Source organism: Scyliorhinus canicula, chromosome 16, assembly GCF_902713615.1.
Source record: "Scyliorhinus canicula chromosome 16, sScyCan1.1, whole genome shotgun sequence".
NCBI lineage: Eukaryota > Metazoa > Chordata > Chondrichthyes > Carcharhiniformes > Scyliorhinidae > Scyliorhinus > Scyliorhinus canicula.
The window spans coordinates 42,086,620-42,102,320 of record NC_052161.1 but is presented as its reverse complement, the minus strand read 5'-3'; the positions used below and the strand labels follow the sequence as shown (position 1 = coordinate 42,102,320).

The window sequence follows — 15,701 nt, the reverse complement described above, 5'->3', positions numbered from 1 at the left end:
GCTGTGTTTATTAGCACATTGGTACTTAACAACTTTAGCACTATATATTACTGGTTTCAATTAGACTAAAGCTACACAAGAAAAGCCATTATAATTTCATGTTTCCGAATTCTTACATTAAAAAACGCAGGGTTTTCTTTAATTGGCTTTATTTATTTATTTATTTATTAAGGCTGATTAGATCCACTCTAGCAGGACAATTAAATTAGTCTTCAGGCTCCCTGGCTGAAAGCAGAGCAATGGTGGTTGGAAAAGGTGCAGGAAGTCGAATTCTTTCAAAAACAATCGAGAAGTGAAAGGAGAGTTGTGGAACCGACCAAAAAAAACTTGCAGCAGATATAACTATAATCTGCCACAATCCTTCAAAATTAAAATTACATCATAGCTTGAAATTATCCATCTTAATATTACTAGCTAGCTTTCTATCTAATTTTCCGCTCCATGTCAATCTTTGTTTTTCTATATTTTTTCCTAATCTTGCTATCAGGAGAGAGGTCTCCACCCTTAAAAAGGATTATTTTGAAAAATGACTGGAAGCCTAAAATCAGATTTCACTCCCTCAAATTTCATTTAAAATATTGAAGTGAGTGACATGCTAAGGGGAATTGAAGATTTAGCCCAAATAATAACTATTTAATAATTTGATTTTTTTTTAAAAGAATCATACCAGTTATTTCCCCCTCTGAAAAATCAACATGCCCATTTTCAGGAAACATTTGTGAAGCTTTAAGTTGCTCAGGTCGCTGCATGGACTCTTCTTTGGAAGATGGAGAGGTCACACCTTTGGTTCGGACTTGTCCCTTTCTAGTCACCTAAAACACAAAAAAGATTCTTACACGTGGCTTAGTTGTACAGAACACTAGTGTGCAAAAGATTCCAGTTTCACATATCTAATTAATGCATCACTCAAATATTAACTTAAATGTTAACCCCTTACTTCAAGCATTTCAGCATTGTTGGAGCATAATCAGAAATAAGCACCCTTCTTATTGGTCATATTTTATACCAATTATAACTCCAACCAATATAGAACACGAGTGGAGGAAAATTTAACTCTGTAAACTATGACGAGAAGTTCTGTGTTTCTAAATTAAATTTTTTTTTTATAAGATAGACCCTAAACAAACAGAAACTGGAAAAAGAACAAGCGAACACAGAAAGGAAACTGTTTTTATTTCCTTAAAAATTCAATTGGAGGTTTGTAAGCAAATGTTTTGGCAAACGGAAACGGTTTAAAATATATAAAAAGTCCAAGTCAGGCAGTAACAGCTGGTGATTCCACAGATGCAATACAAGCAAGAAATCCAGATCCAGAATCGGGGAATAAATTGCCCGTTTTTTTTTGTTACTGGAAGACAACATTACTGGGTATACACCATCCAAATCAAATTCAGCTGATATTTCACATGTGTGCCATTTATGAACAAACATGTACAAACATGCAAATTAACAGGAGTGGGCCACTCGGCTCCTCAAGCCTGCTCTGCCATTCAATAAGATAATGGCTGATCCGACTGTAACCTCAACCCAACAATCCTACCTACCCAGGTACCTTTTACCACCTTGTTCATCAAAACTCTATCAAGCTCTGACTTTAAAATATTAAAAGACTCTACTTCCACTGCCTTTCGGGAAAGTGTTCCGATTTGCCTTCAAATTTTCCAAGTTATAGCTCTGCTATATCATTAATAGTCCCTTCCAACATTTCCCCCATGACTTGTCTCCCTCCCTTTTTGGAATTAAGGAGTTATATCTGCTATCTTCCAATACAATGGAACCTTTCCAGAATCTAGAAAATTAAAAATTAAAACTATTTAATTGACCACTTCAAGAGCTCAGGGTATAGTCCATCTGGACCCAGGGATTTGCCTGCCTGCAGACTTAACAATTTATTCTACACAATTTCCATTTTTAGAGTTACTCCCTCCCTTCCATTTTCCGATTTACATACATTTCTGGGATGTTCCTTGTGTCCTCTGTAGTAAAAGTACAAAATACCTTTTTAATTCACCGCCATAGCCCTACTTTCCATCATCAATTTCCTAGGTGTGCTTTCTATAGGACCAATGCTCATATCTAAATATCTATAGAAATTATCGAAATTATCCATCTTAATATTACTAGCTAGCTTTCTATCTAATTTTCCGCTCCATGTCAATCTTTGTTTTTCTATATTTTTTCCTAATCTTCTAACCTGACTAGTCTTTGCGCAAATGTATGCCTTTTCTTTCAGCTTCATGGTCTTCCTTTTCTAGTTAACCATGGATGACAGGCCTTCTCTCTTATTGGAATATGTCTTGTGCATTCTGAAATATCCTTTAAACATCTGCCACTGAATCTCTATTGACCTATCCCTCAAGTACATTTACCAGTTCACTTTAGCTAGCTCCGCTTTCTTGCCCTCATAATTGCCCTTATTGGGGCAGCACAGTGGCGCAGTGGGTTAGCACTGCAGCCTCATGGCGCTGAAGTCCCAGGTTCGATTCCAGCTCTGGGTCACTGTCCTGTGGAGTTTGCACATTCTCCCAGTGTTTGCTTGGGTTTTGCCCCCACAACCCAAAAATGTGCAAGCCAGGTGGATTGGCCACACTAAATTGCCCCTTAATTGGAAAAAATGAATTGGGTGCTCTAAATTTAAACAAAAAAATAATAATAATTGCCCTTATTTACATTTAAAATTCTAGTCTTGGATGTAGTCTGAATGTAAAATTCAATTATATTATGCTTGCTGCTATTCACTGTGCAGTTATCAATTAATTCTCTCTCAATACACGATATCAGGCCTAGTATAGTCTGCTCTTGGTTGTTACAAGTACTGTTCTGAGAAACTAACCCGAAAACATTCTATGAATTCCCCTATTTCATTTTTCCAATCTATATGTAAATTAAAATGCCCCATAACTATCACCATACCTTTGTGACAAGTTCCCATTTCCTCTTATTTTGTATCCTGTCCTACCCTGTAGTTACAACTAGGGGCCTGTACACTACTTCCACAAATGACTTCTTCCACTTATAATTTGTCATCGCGACTCAAAGTGCTTCTACCACCATGATTCCTGACCTTTGGTCATCCCACTCGAATGTGCTAATACCATCATAGGTATAACGGTCACCTTCACCTATTCTTAACTTCCTGTCCTTGCGGTCACATATTCAATATATTAACTTCCTGTCCTTCCCGTCACATCTTTCAATATACAGATCCCAATCTATGTCATCCTGTAGCCAATTCTCTGTAATGCCTCAGATTATATTTATTAATTTGCGGCATCAGTTCATCGGTTTTGTTTTGAACGCTTTTAGATACAGAGCCTTTGATGCGGAGTTTTGACCTTTTACTATTTTTGTAGCATCTGTAGCCTTATCTGATTTACTCTTAGATTTGTACTCACTGACCCTTCCTGCCAGTCTGTCTATCATTTCCCATATTTGTACCTTTCTCTCTTGCCTTGTCCCTAATCTACCAAATCTTCCCAAATTTGATCCCTTACCTCCCATTTGTTCGTAACCTGATTATAGTCCCATCTCATCTACTGCAACACCAGTGATGGAAAATGTAAAAACCTCTCATTCAGTATCAGCTATTTCCTCTGCCTCCATATTTTCTTTTTCATCTTTAATCAACCCCAGTTTCTTTAAACTTATTTTAAATGCGGAGGGATTTTTGAGTTCCCTCTTATGTTGCTTGCCAATCTTTACCTTTCTGCACACCCCCCCACCCTTCCTGAACTCCACCTCGTTTCCTACTGTATTACTTTTTCAGAGTTACAAAGCCAGGGCTCAGAGTGTGGACAGGGGCGAACCCCTAATCCAGCTCCATGCCTGCTCCAAAAAACAATTCAAATTTCCTACTGTATTCAGTACTTTATCAAAAACTACTTTTTCGGTTTTAACCCCCATTCTTTTGAGAATCAGGGGATTCTAGCTTTGGATGCATCATTAGATTATCATAGAATTTACAGTGCAGAAGGAGGCCATTCGGTCCATCGAGTCTGCACCGGCTCTTGAATGAGCACCCCACCCAAGGTCAATACCTCCACCCTATCCCCATAACCCAGTAACCCCACCCAACACTAAGGGCAATTTTGGACACTAAGGGCAATTTATCATGGCCAATCCACCTAACCTGCACATCTTTGGACTGTGGGAGGAAACCGGAGCACCCGGAGAAAACCCACGCACACACGGGGAGGATGTGTAGACACCGCACAGACAGTGACCCAAGCCAGAATCGAACCTGGGAACCTGGAGCTGTGAAGCAATTGTGCTATCCACAATGCTACCGTGTTGCTCCACCCCTTTCCTCAAGAAAATATCCATACAGTTCTATTCTGAAGACAGTGTAGTCAAATCACCCTGCCAGTTTCAGTGGCACCAAGGTTAAAGTTGGAATAGAACATCAGCTCAGATGAGCTGTGGAATAGAATCTCTAAAGTTAGTACAATTTCTAAACAGATTGGGAAAGATTTAGGGGTACCTCAGAAAGACCATAGAACTAGAATTGTGAGCTTCAAACAAAAATCCACTTATATGCTAGTGTTCTAAGACGCTATGAACCATATACTTCCCTGTGATTAAGGACACCACAGTCCTAATGAGTTGATAAACCCCCCCCCTTATTAACTGACGGAATTTTATAGATAGATTATTAATTTCAAGATTCTGTTAAATTGGAGGCCCTTACTAAGGTCATGAATCAACTCCCTGAAAGTCTGATCAATGTCTCTCACTGCCTGACACCACTGAGCCTCTCGGGTTTTCTCAAGATAGTAATGCTATAACAGCTGAGATCTTTTGGAGTACACCGGCTAGCTCAGTCTCTGGTTGAGCCTTTCCAGCTAGAGCATAGACACATTGGGCTGGATTCCCCGCAGCCCTGCGCCGAAATTGCGTTCGGCGCGGGGAATCCACTTTCGCGCCCAAAGCCAGTCAGGTGATTCTCCGGGACCTGAGAATCGGCGTGATCGTGGAGTACGGGACCGCACGGCTCGGGACCCATTGATCCTCCGCTCCCAACCGGCTGAGTTCCCAGTGGCGTGGCTCTAACCACGTATTTCCGGTCGGGATGCTGGTGTGGCGGCTGCGGACTCAGTCTGCGGCCGCCCTGGTGGGGGGAGGGGGGCGCCTTATAGGCGGCCGGGGTTAGAACGCACGGTTAGATGCTCGAGCGCCTGGCTGATTGGGGGTTCTAATTTTTGCCTGTGGCTCCGCAGTCCGCCACCGTGCTCATGCACGGACACCAAACCGTGGGCCTGTATCCGCAGCTAAAGCTGCGTGAATTACTCCAGGTACCTGCTAGCCCCCTGGACGGCAATGAATTAGCCAATCTTTTTTCCAGGCATCTCTGGAGTAAAATTCCAGCATTTTTACTCAGGCGTGGGGACATAGTCCCTTTTTTAGGAGAATCCAGCCCATTGTCTGTGCCAGAGGAATTACACAGGGTAAATTCTTGCCCGGCTTATCCCAATTTGGTACATAGAATCATAAAGTGGAGACCATTTGGCTTCATAATCTGCAAAACCAACTTGCCTAGTACCACTCCATCACCTAGTCCCATAATTCGGAATACTGTCTCTTCAAATAATTACCCAATTATTTTTTGAAAATGACAATTCAACCTTCCTCCACCAAACTCTTCAGTGCAGTGCATTCCAGATCCTAACTACTTGTGGCAGTGTTTTCACCCCTCATTTTGTCATTACTTTTGTGCTATTAACTCTTAATCAGCTTTCCTTGGTTCTCGAAACTTCTGCCTGCAGGAAGTTTCTCCCACTAATTCTGTCCACGCTCTATTGATTTTTGAATCAAATTCTTCTCAATTGTCTTATCTCCAAGGCAAACCTCAGCCAATCTATCTACTTAACTAAAATTCCTCAAATCTGGAACCATTCTTCAAGCAACTATGCAAAAAAGGTTTAATATCTTACACATCTTTCCTAAAGTATGCTGCAGCTGAAAATTTCTTGCCCAATTAATGATGTGCGCTCAGAAAAAGGAGACAAATCCCATGTTCCAAGCAAGAGTCATGGAAGATGAAGTCACCATGTCTTCAATGGAACCAAACAGGGCTGTATTTTGGCTCCCATTCTGCATCTAGGTTGTTTATTTTCCTTCAGGACCGTGGACAAAAAGCATACATTTGCTTCAGGTTGGATAATAAATTAAACAAGCTCCAACCCTGCAGTCCAATACGAAAACCTCTGAAGAATAACTTAGGAGTTCATTTACTGATGACCTTGCTGCCTCAGAAACTACGTCCCACGTAAGAACACATGCTGCCTGCAATAAATAGGTTTGTCTACCTAGGAAGCACCAATTGCTTTCTAGGATGTACTCATAAATTATGAGGTGAACCAGGTTACTTATAGCCGATAATGTTATTTGACAGCTGAGAGATAATGGAAGCAAAAGGGCATTAAACTGATAACAAAATATAATTACTGTCTTGTAAGCCTCAAACAGGAAATCTTTGGAGCCATTCCATCAGAAATCTTTCTTCCCATCCAAGTGAAGATTAATATTGAACATTCAATGGTGGCAAGACCTAAGATGTTCTGAGGCGAGGAAATATAGTGAGAATAAAAAGTGGGCTGGTCACCTGGTTTGAATGTCTGATATAAAAGTATCCAATGATGGTATTTCTATGGTGGACAATGGTGAACTGAAGCAAGCACTTGTGTGGTCAACTTAAAGCATTAGGATTGCCTTAAGGCAAATACAAAAACTTTTACTGATGCATAAGAACATGGTATTTCTGACAGGATAATGTGGGAAATAATGATTCACAATGGCACGACAGCTTAATTCACATAAAGCAACAAACAGCCCCCAGGTCAAATTGATATCAAATGACATGTGTGGGAAAACAATCTTCATGTACAACTTGTATTAGAGAATCAAAGACCATTATTGATTAAAACACAAGCTTTCAGAGCGCAGCTCACCTGAGGAAGGAGCTGCGCTCCGAAAGCTCATGTTTGAAACAAACCTGTTGGACTTTAACCTGGTGTTGTAAGACTTTGTACGTGCTCACCCCAGTCCAACGCCGGCATCTCCACATCATTATTGATTAAAATGGACATAACAATAATTGAGTATTGTCTAGTTCTACTAGCATGTTAAATGTTACAGTTTTATTTACCTGAGCATCTGATGTCAGGCTTGAATTTCCACCTTCTTGGGGAGGATTGTTTGTTGTCAATAGTTCATCACTGTGCTGTTTTACAATCTGGCTAAATTTATTTTCTGTTGTCTGTCCATCACTATAGATCTTCTCAGGCAATGCAGGTGGTATATCTGATTCCTCTTCATTTGTACTTATTTTTGAAGCTTGTTGCAGCTTGGAATCTGAACTCTCTTCAGCTTTTACAGGAGTTGAAAACATTTCAGCCAAACCACTGTAGTCACAGCTTTCCATCTCTTTATTCCCTTGAAACAATTTTTTAATTCCAACATAGCTAACCTCAGGAGATTCTACTTTTGGTTTCGGCTCAGCCATAAGTTTGCATAGTCCAGTAAAATATTCTACTGGCTTTTCCTTTACTTTGGGTGTCTTCATGATTCTTTTTACACCAACCATATCTTCCACTGGCTTTCCTTTTACTCTGGGTGTCTTCATGATTCTTTTTACACCAACCATATCGTCAACTGGCTTTCCTTTAATTTTGGGTGTCTTCATGATTCTTTTTACACCAACCATATCTTCCACTGGCTTTCCTTTTATTCTGGGTGTCTTCATGGTTCGTTTTATATCAACTACGTCTTTTACTGGCTTGCCTTTTACTTTTGGTACTTGGGATATGCTCTCAGAAAGATCATTCAAACTAGAAGAGAAATTAGCTCTACATCTCAATAAACGAGAAACTGAATTGTTGTATTTTCTATTACTTCTTGGATCAGCGGTAGTTAGTGGTGAGATAGCCATTACACCTAGAAGTAAAAGTAATACAGACATTTTAAAATTTGAGGTATTTTCAATGTTGATAAAAACCAGTACAACAATGCATTTGTGCAATCAGTCGTAAGCGGACAAAGCAATCATATTAATAAATTATCTGTGCGTTCTGTTTTTAGTAATAAATGTTAATGTCCACACTTGCAATGAAAAATATCAATGGTATCCATATCAGTCACCTACCATGTGCCCGACATAAATTTGAACTAATGCAAACTACTGCTGGTCACGTCCTTACAGGCACCAATTCCTGTCACCGATTAGCCTTGTACCTGCTGACTTCACAAGACTCCTGGTCCAGCATCATTTAGATTTAAAAATTCTCATCAGTTTCAAATCCCTCCAGTTCATGCCTCGTCCCTGTCCTGCATTGACCGCAGTGACAGAGGATATCCCTTGCCAGTTTGGTTACATACTAACTAATCAGACAAGTTTACTGGAGGTTAGTTTATTTGTATTTACTTAGATTGGTTTAAATATTAAAAATGCACTCTTGACTTCAGCACACTCTAAGCTCATGCATAAGTATACATTTCAGAATAAATCAGATGAATTGGCCAAATTAGAGTCCGTAAGAAATATTTTAAAATCACAGTTCGCAGCTTGCTGTTTCCTCTGACTGCTGGTAGAAATCTGGGCCGGGATTCTCCCCTACCCGGCGGGGCGGGGGGACCCGGCGTGAACCACTCCGGCGTCGGGCCGCCCCAAAGGTGTGGAGGTCTCCGCACGTTTAGGGGCCAAGCCCTCACATTGAGGGGCTAGGCCCGGGCCTGAGTGGTTCCCACTCCGCCGGCTGGCGTGAATGGCCTTTGGCGCCAAGCCAGCCGGGGCCGAAAGGACTTTGGCGGCCGGCTTAAGTCCGCGCATGCGCTGGAGCGTCAGCGGCTGCTGACGTCATACCGGCACATGCGCTGGGGAGGGGGTCGCTTCCGCCTCCGCCATTGTGAAGACCATGGCGAAAGCGGAAGAAAAAAAGAGTGCCCCCACGGCACAGGCCCGCCGATTGGTGGGCCCCGATCGCGGGCCAGGCCACCGTGGGAACACCCCCCGGGGTCAGATCGTGCACCCACCACACACCCCACTGCGGGGGGCCCGCCGACTGGCGCGATTCCCACCCCCGACGAATCTTGGGGGGGGGGGGAGAAAGAGAGAGAGAGAGAGAGAGAGAGAGAGAGAGAGAGAGAGAGAGAGAGAGAGAGAATTCGGGACACGGCAGTGGCGGGATTGACGCCAGCCCCGGGCAATTCTCTGACCCAGCGGGGAGTCGGAGAATCCCACCCCTGACTTTGCTTCTAAGGCTGACGTGATTCAAAGTTGTAGCTGGTATTTCTGACCCTCTCTCCCCACCCCTATCCTGCCCTCTCTTCCCTTCCCACCCCCCCCCCCAAATCCCCAGTGTGCCCTCCCCCTGGGGTGCCCATTCCGGTGCCCGGCTCCCTCCCTCTGTGACTCTGGCCCCTCCCGTGCCGCTATTTTTTTTAGATGGTCGCAGCTTTTTGTTTTACAAGTTCTGGGGGGGTTTATTCACTTTATTCATTTAATTTTTATTTCTTTCATTTATTTAATTCATTTTTTTTCCACAAGTTCAGGGTGGATTTATTTGATAAAATTTTACAGGAAAAAAAATGCAGAACTTTGGACAGATGGAGACTCCATACTTTCCGACACCGGAAGACTTCACCTTCATCCAACAGGTTCCATTGGAGGAGCGTGTACGAGTGCCAAAGGCACCCAAAACCATTTCCTCCATTTTTATCAGCAGCAAACAAGGTAAGAGAAAATGGTGGGTCGCTTAGGTCAGCCGGCGTGGGTCACGCAGGTCAGCCGGGTTGGGTCCTGAAGGTTGGCTGATTGGTAAAAATGGGTCCCCGGGAAAAAAATTTGAAGAACACTGCTTTATAGAGTAGGTACACTGAGCTAGGAAATCCGTGTTGCAGGATAAAGTTGGTTGAGAAGTGAAGGCAGGACAAGGGCAATGAAAGCAAGCAGGTATGACAAATGCAAGAAAGATGACAGTGAAGTAAAGGAATGAAAAAAGAGTTAGTATATAGGATTGGGACAGCAAAAAGGGCACAGACCCATCTCTTAACATAGTAGCAAGTTGTATTACACTAACCAGTTTCTTCAGGTGTTTTGATAATGGAGTCATCAAATGATTTCTGGGTTACTGGACTGGTCACAGCAGTTTGAGACTCGTCAACAATGCTCGAGGTACAGAGTATCGGATGGGTGTTTTCATTTTCATGAATAGGAGTGCTGAACATTTCAGCTACACCTGTATTATAGATAAAATAAAAGTAGCAGAAATATCATATTTTGTCCAATATTAGCAATTAAGTTCCTTAAACAAAAGACTTGCCTCATACTAATTTGAATTATCTTTCTAGATTACATGGTAGCTGCCAATACAGAGGAAAAATGATTGTAAATATTTTCAGTTTCAGGGAATTCACTATTTATAACTTTAATTTCTTTAAACTTATCGATTTGTTCCAAATGAATCTAGTTATCTTCCCTGTCCAGATTATGTATACTTCTCGAACTGCTGTAGTCCATCTGCTTTTGGTGTACATAAAATGCTGTTTGGATCCAATAACAGTTGAGATGTTATAGTTCCACAACTGCATGATGTTTGACTTGGACGAGAATTTTCATGTGGTTGCGTTCCCATGTGTCTACTGTCCCTGTCAGTTGGTGGAAATCATGAAGTTGGGAGGTGCTTTCAAAGGAAGCTGCAGTACATTGTGTATATGGTACACAATGCTGCTACTGTGTGGTGGAGGGATTGTTTAAGATGGGCTGCCGAGCAAGCGGGCTGCTTTGTCCTGAATGATCAAGCTTCTCGTGTGTTGGAAGTTGCACTTATCCAGGGGGGTGGAGTATTACATCACTCTCCTGACTTGGTGAAAAGATTTAAGAATCAATTGAATGACTTGCCACAGAATTCCCAGCCTCTGATCTTGCTTGTGTAGTTGTAGTACTTATAACACTGGATTAGCTTTTGGTCAATAGTACTGCCAGGATATTGACCATAGGGGATTCAGCGATGATAATACCATTGAATGTCATGGGATGATCAGATTCTCTCTTGTTGGGCATAGTCATTGCCTGGCACTGTGGCATGAATATTACTTGCCACTTACCAATCCAAGCCCGAATGTTGTCCAGGGATTGCTTGCAGACACCGACAGCTTCAGTATCTAAGGAATCATCAATGATACCAAGCACTGTGAAATCGTCCAGCAAACATCCTCACTTCGGACTTTATAATGGAAAGAAGGTCCTTGATGACCAGCTCAAGACGAATGGGCAGAGGACACGACCCCAAAAGAACTCCTGCAGCATGTCCTGGGACTGAGCTGATTGGCCTCCAAAAATCACAAACATAACTAGACCATTGCTGAAAGAGATTTGCTATCAAAGGGTTTGTTTTGTAAACATCCAATAACTCTGAGGAAATTGTAAGAAGTCTTACAACACCAGGTTAAAGTCCAACAGGTTTGTTTCAAACACGAGCTTTCGGAGCACGGCTCCTTCTTCAGGTGAACGGAAAGGCTTGTTCCAGAAATGTTTATATAGACACAGTCAGAGATGCCCCGGAATGCGAGCACCTGCAGGCAATCAAATCATCAAAGATGCAGAGAGAGAGGTAACTCCAGGTTAAAGAGGTGTGAATTGTCCCAAGCCAGTTCAGTCGGTAGGCCTCTGCAAGTCCAGGCTTGTTGGTGGGGGCCGAATGTAATGCGACATAAATCCCAGATCCCGGTTGAGTCCGCATTCATGCGTGCGGAACTTAGCTATAAGTTTTTGCTCAGCAATTTTGCGTTGTCGCGTCTCCTGAAGGCCTCCTTGTAGAATGCTGACCCGGAGATCAGAGGCTGAATGTCCTTGACTGCTGAAGTGTTCCCCAACTGGAAGGGAACAGTCCTGCCTGTTGATAGTCGCACGATGCCCGTTTATTCGTTGTCGCAGTGTCTGCATGGTCTCGCCAATGTACCACGCTTCGGGACATCCTTTCCTGCAGCGTATGAGGTAGACTACATTGGTCGAGTCGCACGAGTATGTGCCGCGTACCTGGTGGGTGGTGTTTCCACGTGTAATGGTGGTGTCCATGTCGATGATCTGGCATGTCTTGCAGAGATTACCCTGGCAGGGTTTTGTGGTGTTGTGGTTGCTGTTCTGAAGGCTGGGTAATTTGCTGCAAACAATGGTTTGTTTGAGGTTGCGCGGTTGTTTGAAGGCCAGTAGTGGGGGTGTGGGGATGACCTTGGCAAGATGTCCATCCTCGCTGATGATGTGTTGGAGGCTGCGAAGAAGATGTCGTAGTTTCTCCGCCCCAGGAAAGTACTGGACGACGAAGGGTACTCTGTCAGTGGTGTCCCGTGTTTGTCTTCTGAGGAGGTCGGTGCGGTTTTTTGCTGTGGCGCAGTGGAACTGTCGATCAATGAGTCGAGCGCCATATCCCGTTCGTACGAGGGCATCTTTCAGCATCTGTAGGTGTCTGTTGCGCTCCTCCTTGTCTGAGCAGATCCTGTGTATACGGAGGGCTTGTCCATAGGGGATGGCTTCTTTAATGTGTTTCGGGTGAAAGCTGGAGAAGTGGAGCATCGTGAGATTATCTGTGGGCTTGCGGTAAAGCGAGGTGCTGAGGTGACCGTCCTTGATGGAGACGAGTGTGTCCAAGAATGGAACTGAATTTGGAGAATAGTCCATGGTGAGTTTGATGGTGGGATGGAACTTATTGATGTCATCGTGTAGTCGTTTCAGTGATGTCTCACCGTGGGTCCAAAGGAAAAAAATGTCATCGATGTATCTGGTGTATAGCATCGGTTGAAAGTCCTGTGTGGTGAGGAAGTCCTGTTCAAACTTGTGCATGAAGATGTTGGCATATTGAGGTGCAAATTTGGTCCCCATGGCTGTTCCGTGCGTCTGGATGAAGAATTTGTTGTCGAAGGTGAAGACGTTGTGGTCTAGAATGAAACGGATGAGTTGCAGAATTGCGTCTGGAGATTGGCAGTTGTCGGTGTTGAGGACTGAGGCTGTTGCAGCAATGCCGTCGTCATGGGGGATGCTGGTGTAGAGTGCCGAGACATCCATTGTGACGAGGAATGTTCCTGGTTCAACTGGTCCATGGGTGCTGAGTTTCTGTAGGAAGTCCGTCGTGTCGCGACAGAAGCTATGAGGAAATTAACAACATTTAACAGGGGACCAGTGTTTTACACTGTATGGAAAGAGAATGCTGATTGGTTGGCAAGTGGACTCGGATGGATGAAGGCATGACCATGGACCGGAGTCTACCTGCCCTATTTGAATTTGAACAAAGCTGGGCAGTTAACTGCTCCATTCTATTCTCCATGACAACACCTCCACCAGAGTCCACTTGCCAACCAATCGTAACTCTTCTCGCACAATAATTGTTGCTCTTCCGTTACTGCTGGGAAATTTCTTGTGAGCTATCCTGATGAGCGCAAGATACAAAAGCTTTGATTGGATGGTTTTTTTCCCCCCAGCTATACTCAAGTTCCGTACTACAAAATTACTAACAATGACCTTCCTTTGTGTTATGCCTCCAACTAGCAAAGATTTTCCCCATGAATAAGGTCAAGGACCTGGTAGAACCTAAATGGAGCAGGTTACTGCTATGCAAGACCATTAAATACACTGTCAACAACACCTTCCATCACTTCACTGATGATCCAGTGTAGACTGGTCAGATTGGATTTGTCCTGCTTTTTGCGGACAGGACATTTTTTGAAGAGATCGCCAGATAAATGCCAATTTTGCAGCTCACTTAGAGATGCGACTAGCTCTGGATCATAAGTCTTCGGTCCTACAGCCAGGATGTTGTCAAGACCAATAGCCTTTGCTGTATCATGCTTTCAGTGTGAACACAATTGGCTGAGGACAGGCATTGGGAGTCCTCAGGAAGTTTAGCACAGGGCTAAATAGCTAGCTTTTAAAGCAGACCAAGGGAGGCCAGCAGCACGGTTCAATTCCCGTTCCAGCCTCCCCGAAGAGGTGCCGGAAGTGGTGACTAGGGGCTTTTCACAGTAACTTCATTTGAAGCCTTCTTGTGACAATAAGCGATTTTCATTTCATTTCAAGTGTCTAAGATCGGTCATCCACTCAGCAGTTCTGGCTGAAGATGGTTGCAAATGATTCAGCCTCATCTTTGCACTGGCACAGAGGATAGAAATTTCGGTGGAGCCTCCTCCACCGATAATAATTTACAGTTTTGTAAATTGTGCGCCGCTATTCACAATGGGACGTGGCAGGACTTGAGAGCTTTGATTAATCAATTGTGCATGGGATCACTGAACTGATCAGTGCACTCTGCTTCTACTGTTTAGCATGCAATTGGTTCTGTGTTGTAGGATTACGAGGTTGGCACTTCAAGGTATGCCTGGTGCTGTTCCTGGACTCCTTATTGAACCAGAAGTGGTCTTCTGGCTTGATGGTAGTAGTAAACTGACGGATGTACTGTGCCATGAGACTGAGGAGGCACACAATTCTGCTGTTGATGGCCCATAGTACCGAATGGGTCTGTTCAGCCCATTTAAAATTCTTGATCACCATTTTTTATATGTTTATCAGAATTGTTTACTCAGGCAAAGTCCATTCTAATAATTTCTTGCCAACAAACCTTTGCATGATCCATAAACTTCATCACCTTTCTGACTGTACATCACAAATACTGTAAAACTGGTTGTCAATAATAGCAATGAGAGAAAGGGACATTTTCCCTCAAGTCACTATAGATACTCACACATACACAACATACCTGGAGAGGAGAAAGAAACTTGTGAAGAGTTACAACACAGAACTAGTGGAAAGCAGCCTTAGTAGAAAGTGATAAATAAGGAAGATGTTGCTTCCTAGAGAATTAGAGAGATCTCAGACCTTAAATACAACTAGTCTTAATAATTTTTCTTTTTTTTTTTTAAAAATCGCTCAAGGATGAAGAAAACATAGAAAACGTGCCGACCTAGTTGTTCATGTGTCAACTCTGGACCGAACTGCAGTCGAGGCCATAGCAGAAGTTACTACTCTCTGTCTGCGTGGTCACAGTTAGGAGCCCATCAACACAAGATTTATGGTGATGCAATGGTCAGCACAAACAAAATTCAAAAAGCAACCAAAATGGCCAGAAAGTTAAGTTATTTCTGATAAAAAATTACATGCTGGTCCCTTTACATAAAATTTTGCTTCACAGCACGAGAAGCCAACTTTATCATGAGCGCAACAGATAGGAGTTGGAAACGGGATGTAATAACATCATTACCTCAATTATAAACACGATGCCAGAGCACTAGCACAAAATTGTATGGTACAAATTGAAAAATTCAACCCATCGCATTGAATGAAACTGGACTTTATTGATCTCACTTCCAAGTCAAGTCCAAGTTGATCAACAGAACAGATTTTTTTTTTAAACTATTAATAGTACCTGTAAAGCTTTCATCCATATCATAATCTTTATATGTCAATGAGACAGGTCTGACAACCTGTGGGGCCTTTCTCGGTGTCTTAATGGTAGTAGCTTGTGACCTGCCGATGACTATCGTTGCTGGGGAAGCTGCATGGCCAGTACTAAAGTGACCTTTCACTGAACAAGCAGGTGTCTGTTGAAACAAAATGTAATATAACATGAATGGAATCAAAACTGAAAACAAAGATTTGAAGTTTACATGTCTATGCCCAGACTAGTTTGTATAATTGAGACCACATATTTGCAGTTAGTTTG

At 42.8% G+C, this 15,701-nt stretch overlaps 1 protein-coding gene across 8 annotated transcripts in view; it reads right to left on the bottom strand.

The window, feature by feature from the left end:
- LOC119950706 (proliferation marker protein Ki-67-like) overlaps window positions 1–15,701 on the bottom strand; it is a 66,116-nt gene that overhangs the window by 5,608 nt on the left and 44,807 nt on the right. For all 8 annotated transcript variants that reach the window (XM_038773365.1, XM_038773372.1, XM_038773364.1 and 5 more), the window contains 4 exons: window positions 15,405–15,579; window positions 10,074–10,232; window positions 7,145–7,932; window positions 668–812 (listed from right to left, as the gene is read on the bottom strand). In XM_038773365.1, the coding sequence (XP_038629293.1) occupies window positions 668–812; window positions 7,145–7,932; window positions 10,074–10,232; window positions 15,405–15,579 (1,267 nt within the window). The remainder of the gene's footprint in view (window positions 1–667; window positions 813–7,144; window positions 7,933–10,073; window positions 10,233–15,404; window positions 15,580–15,701) is intronic.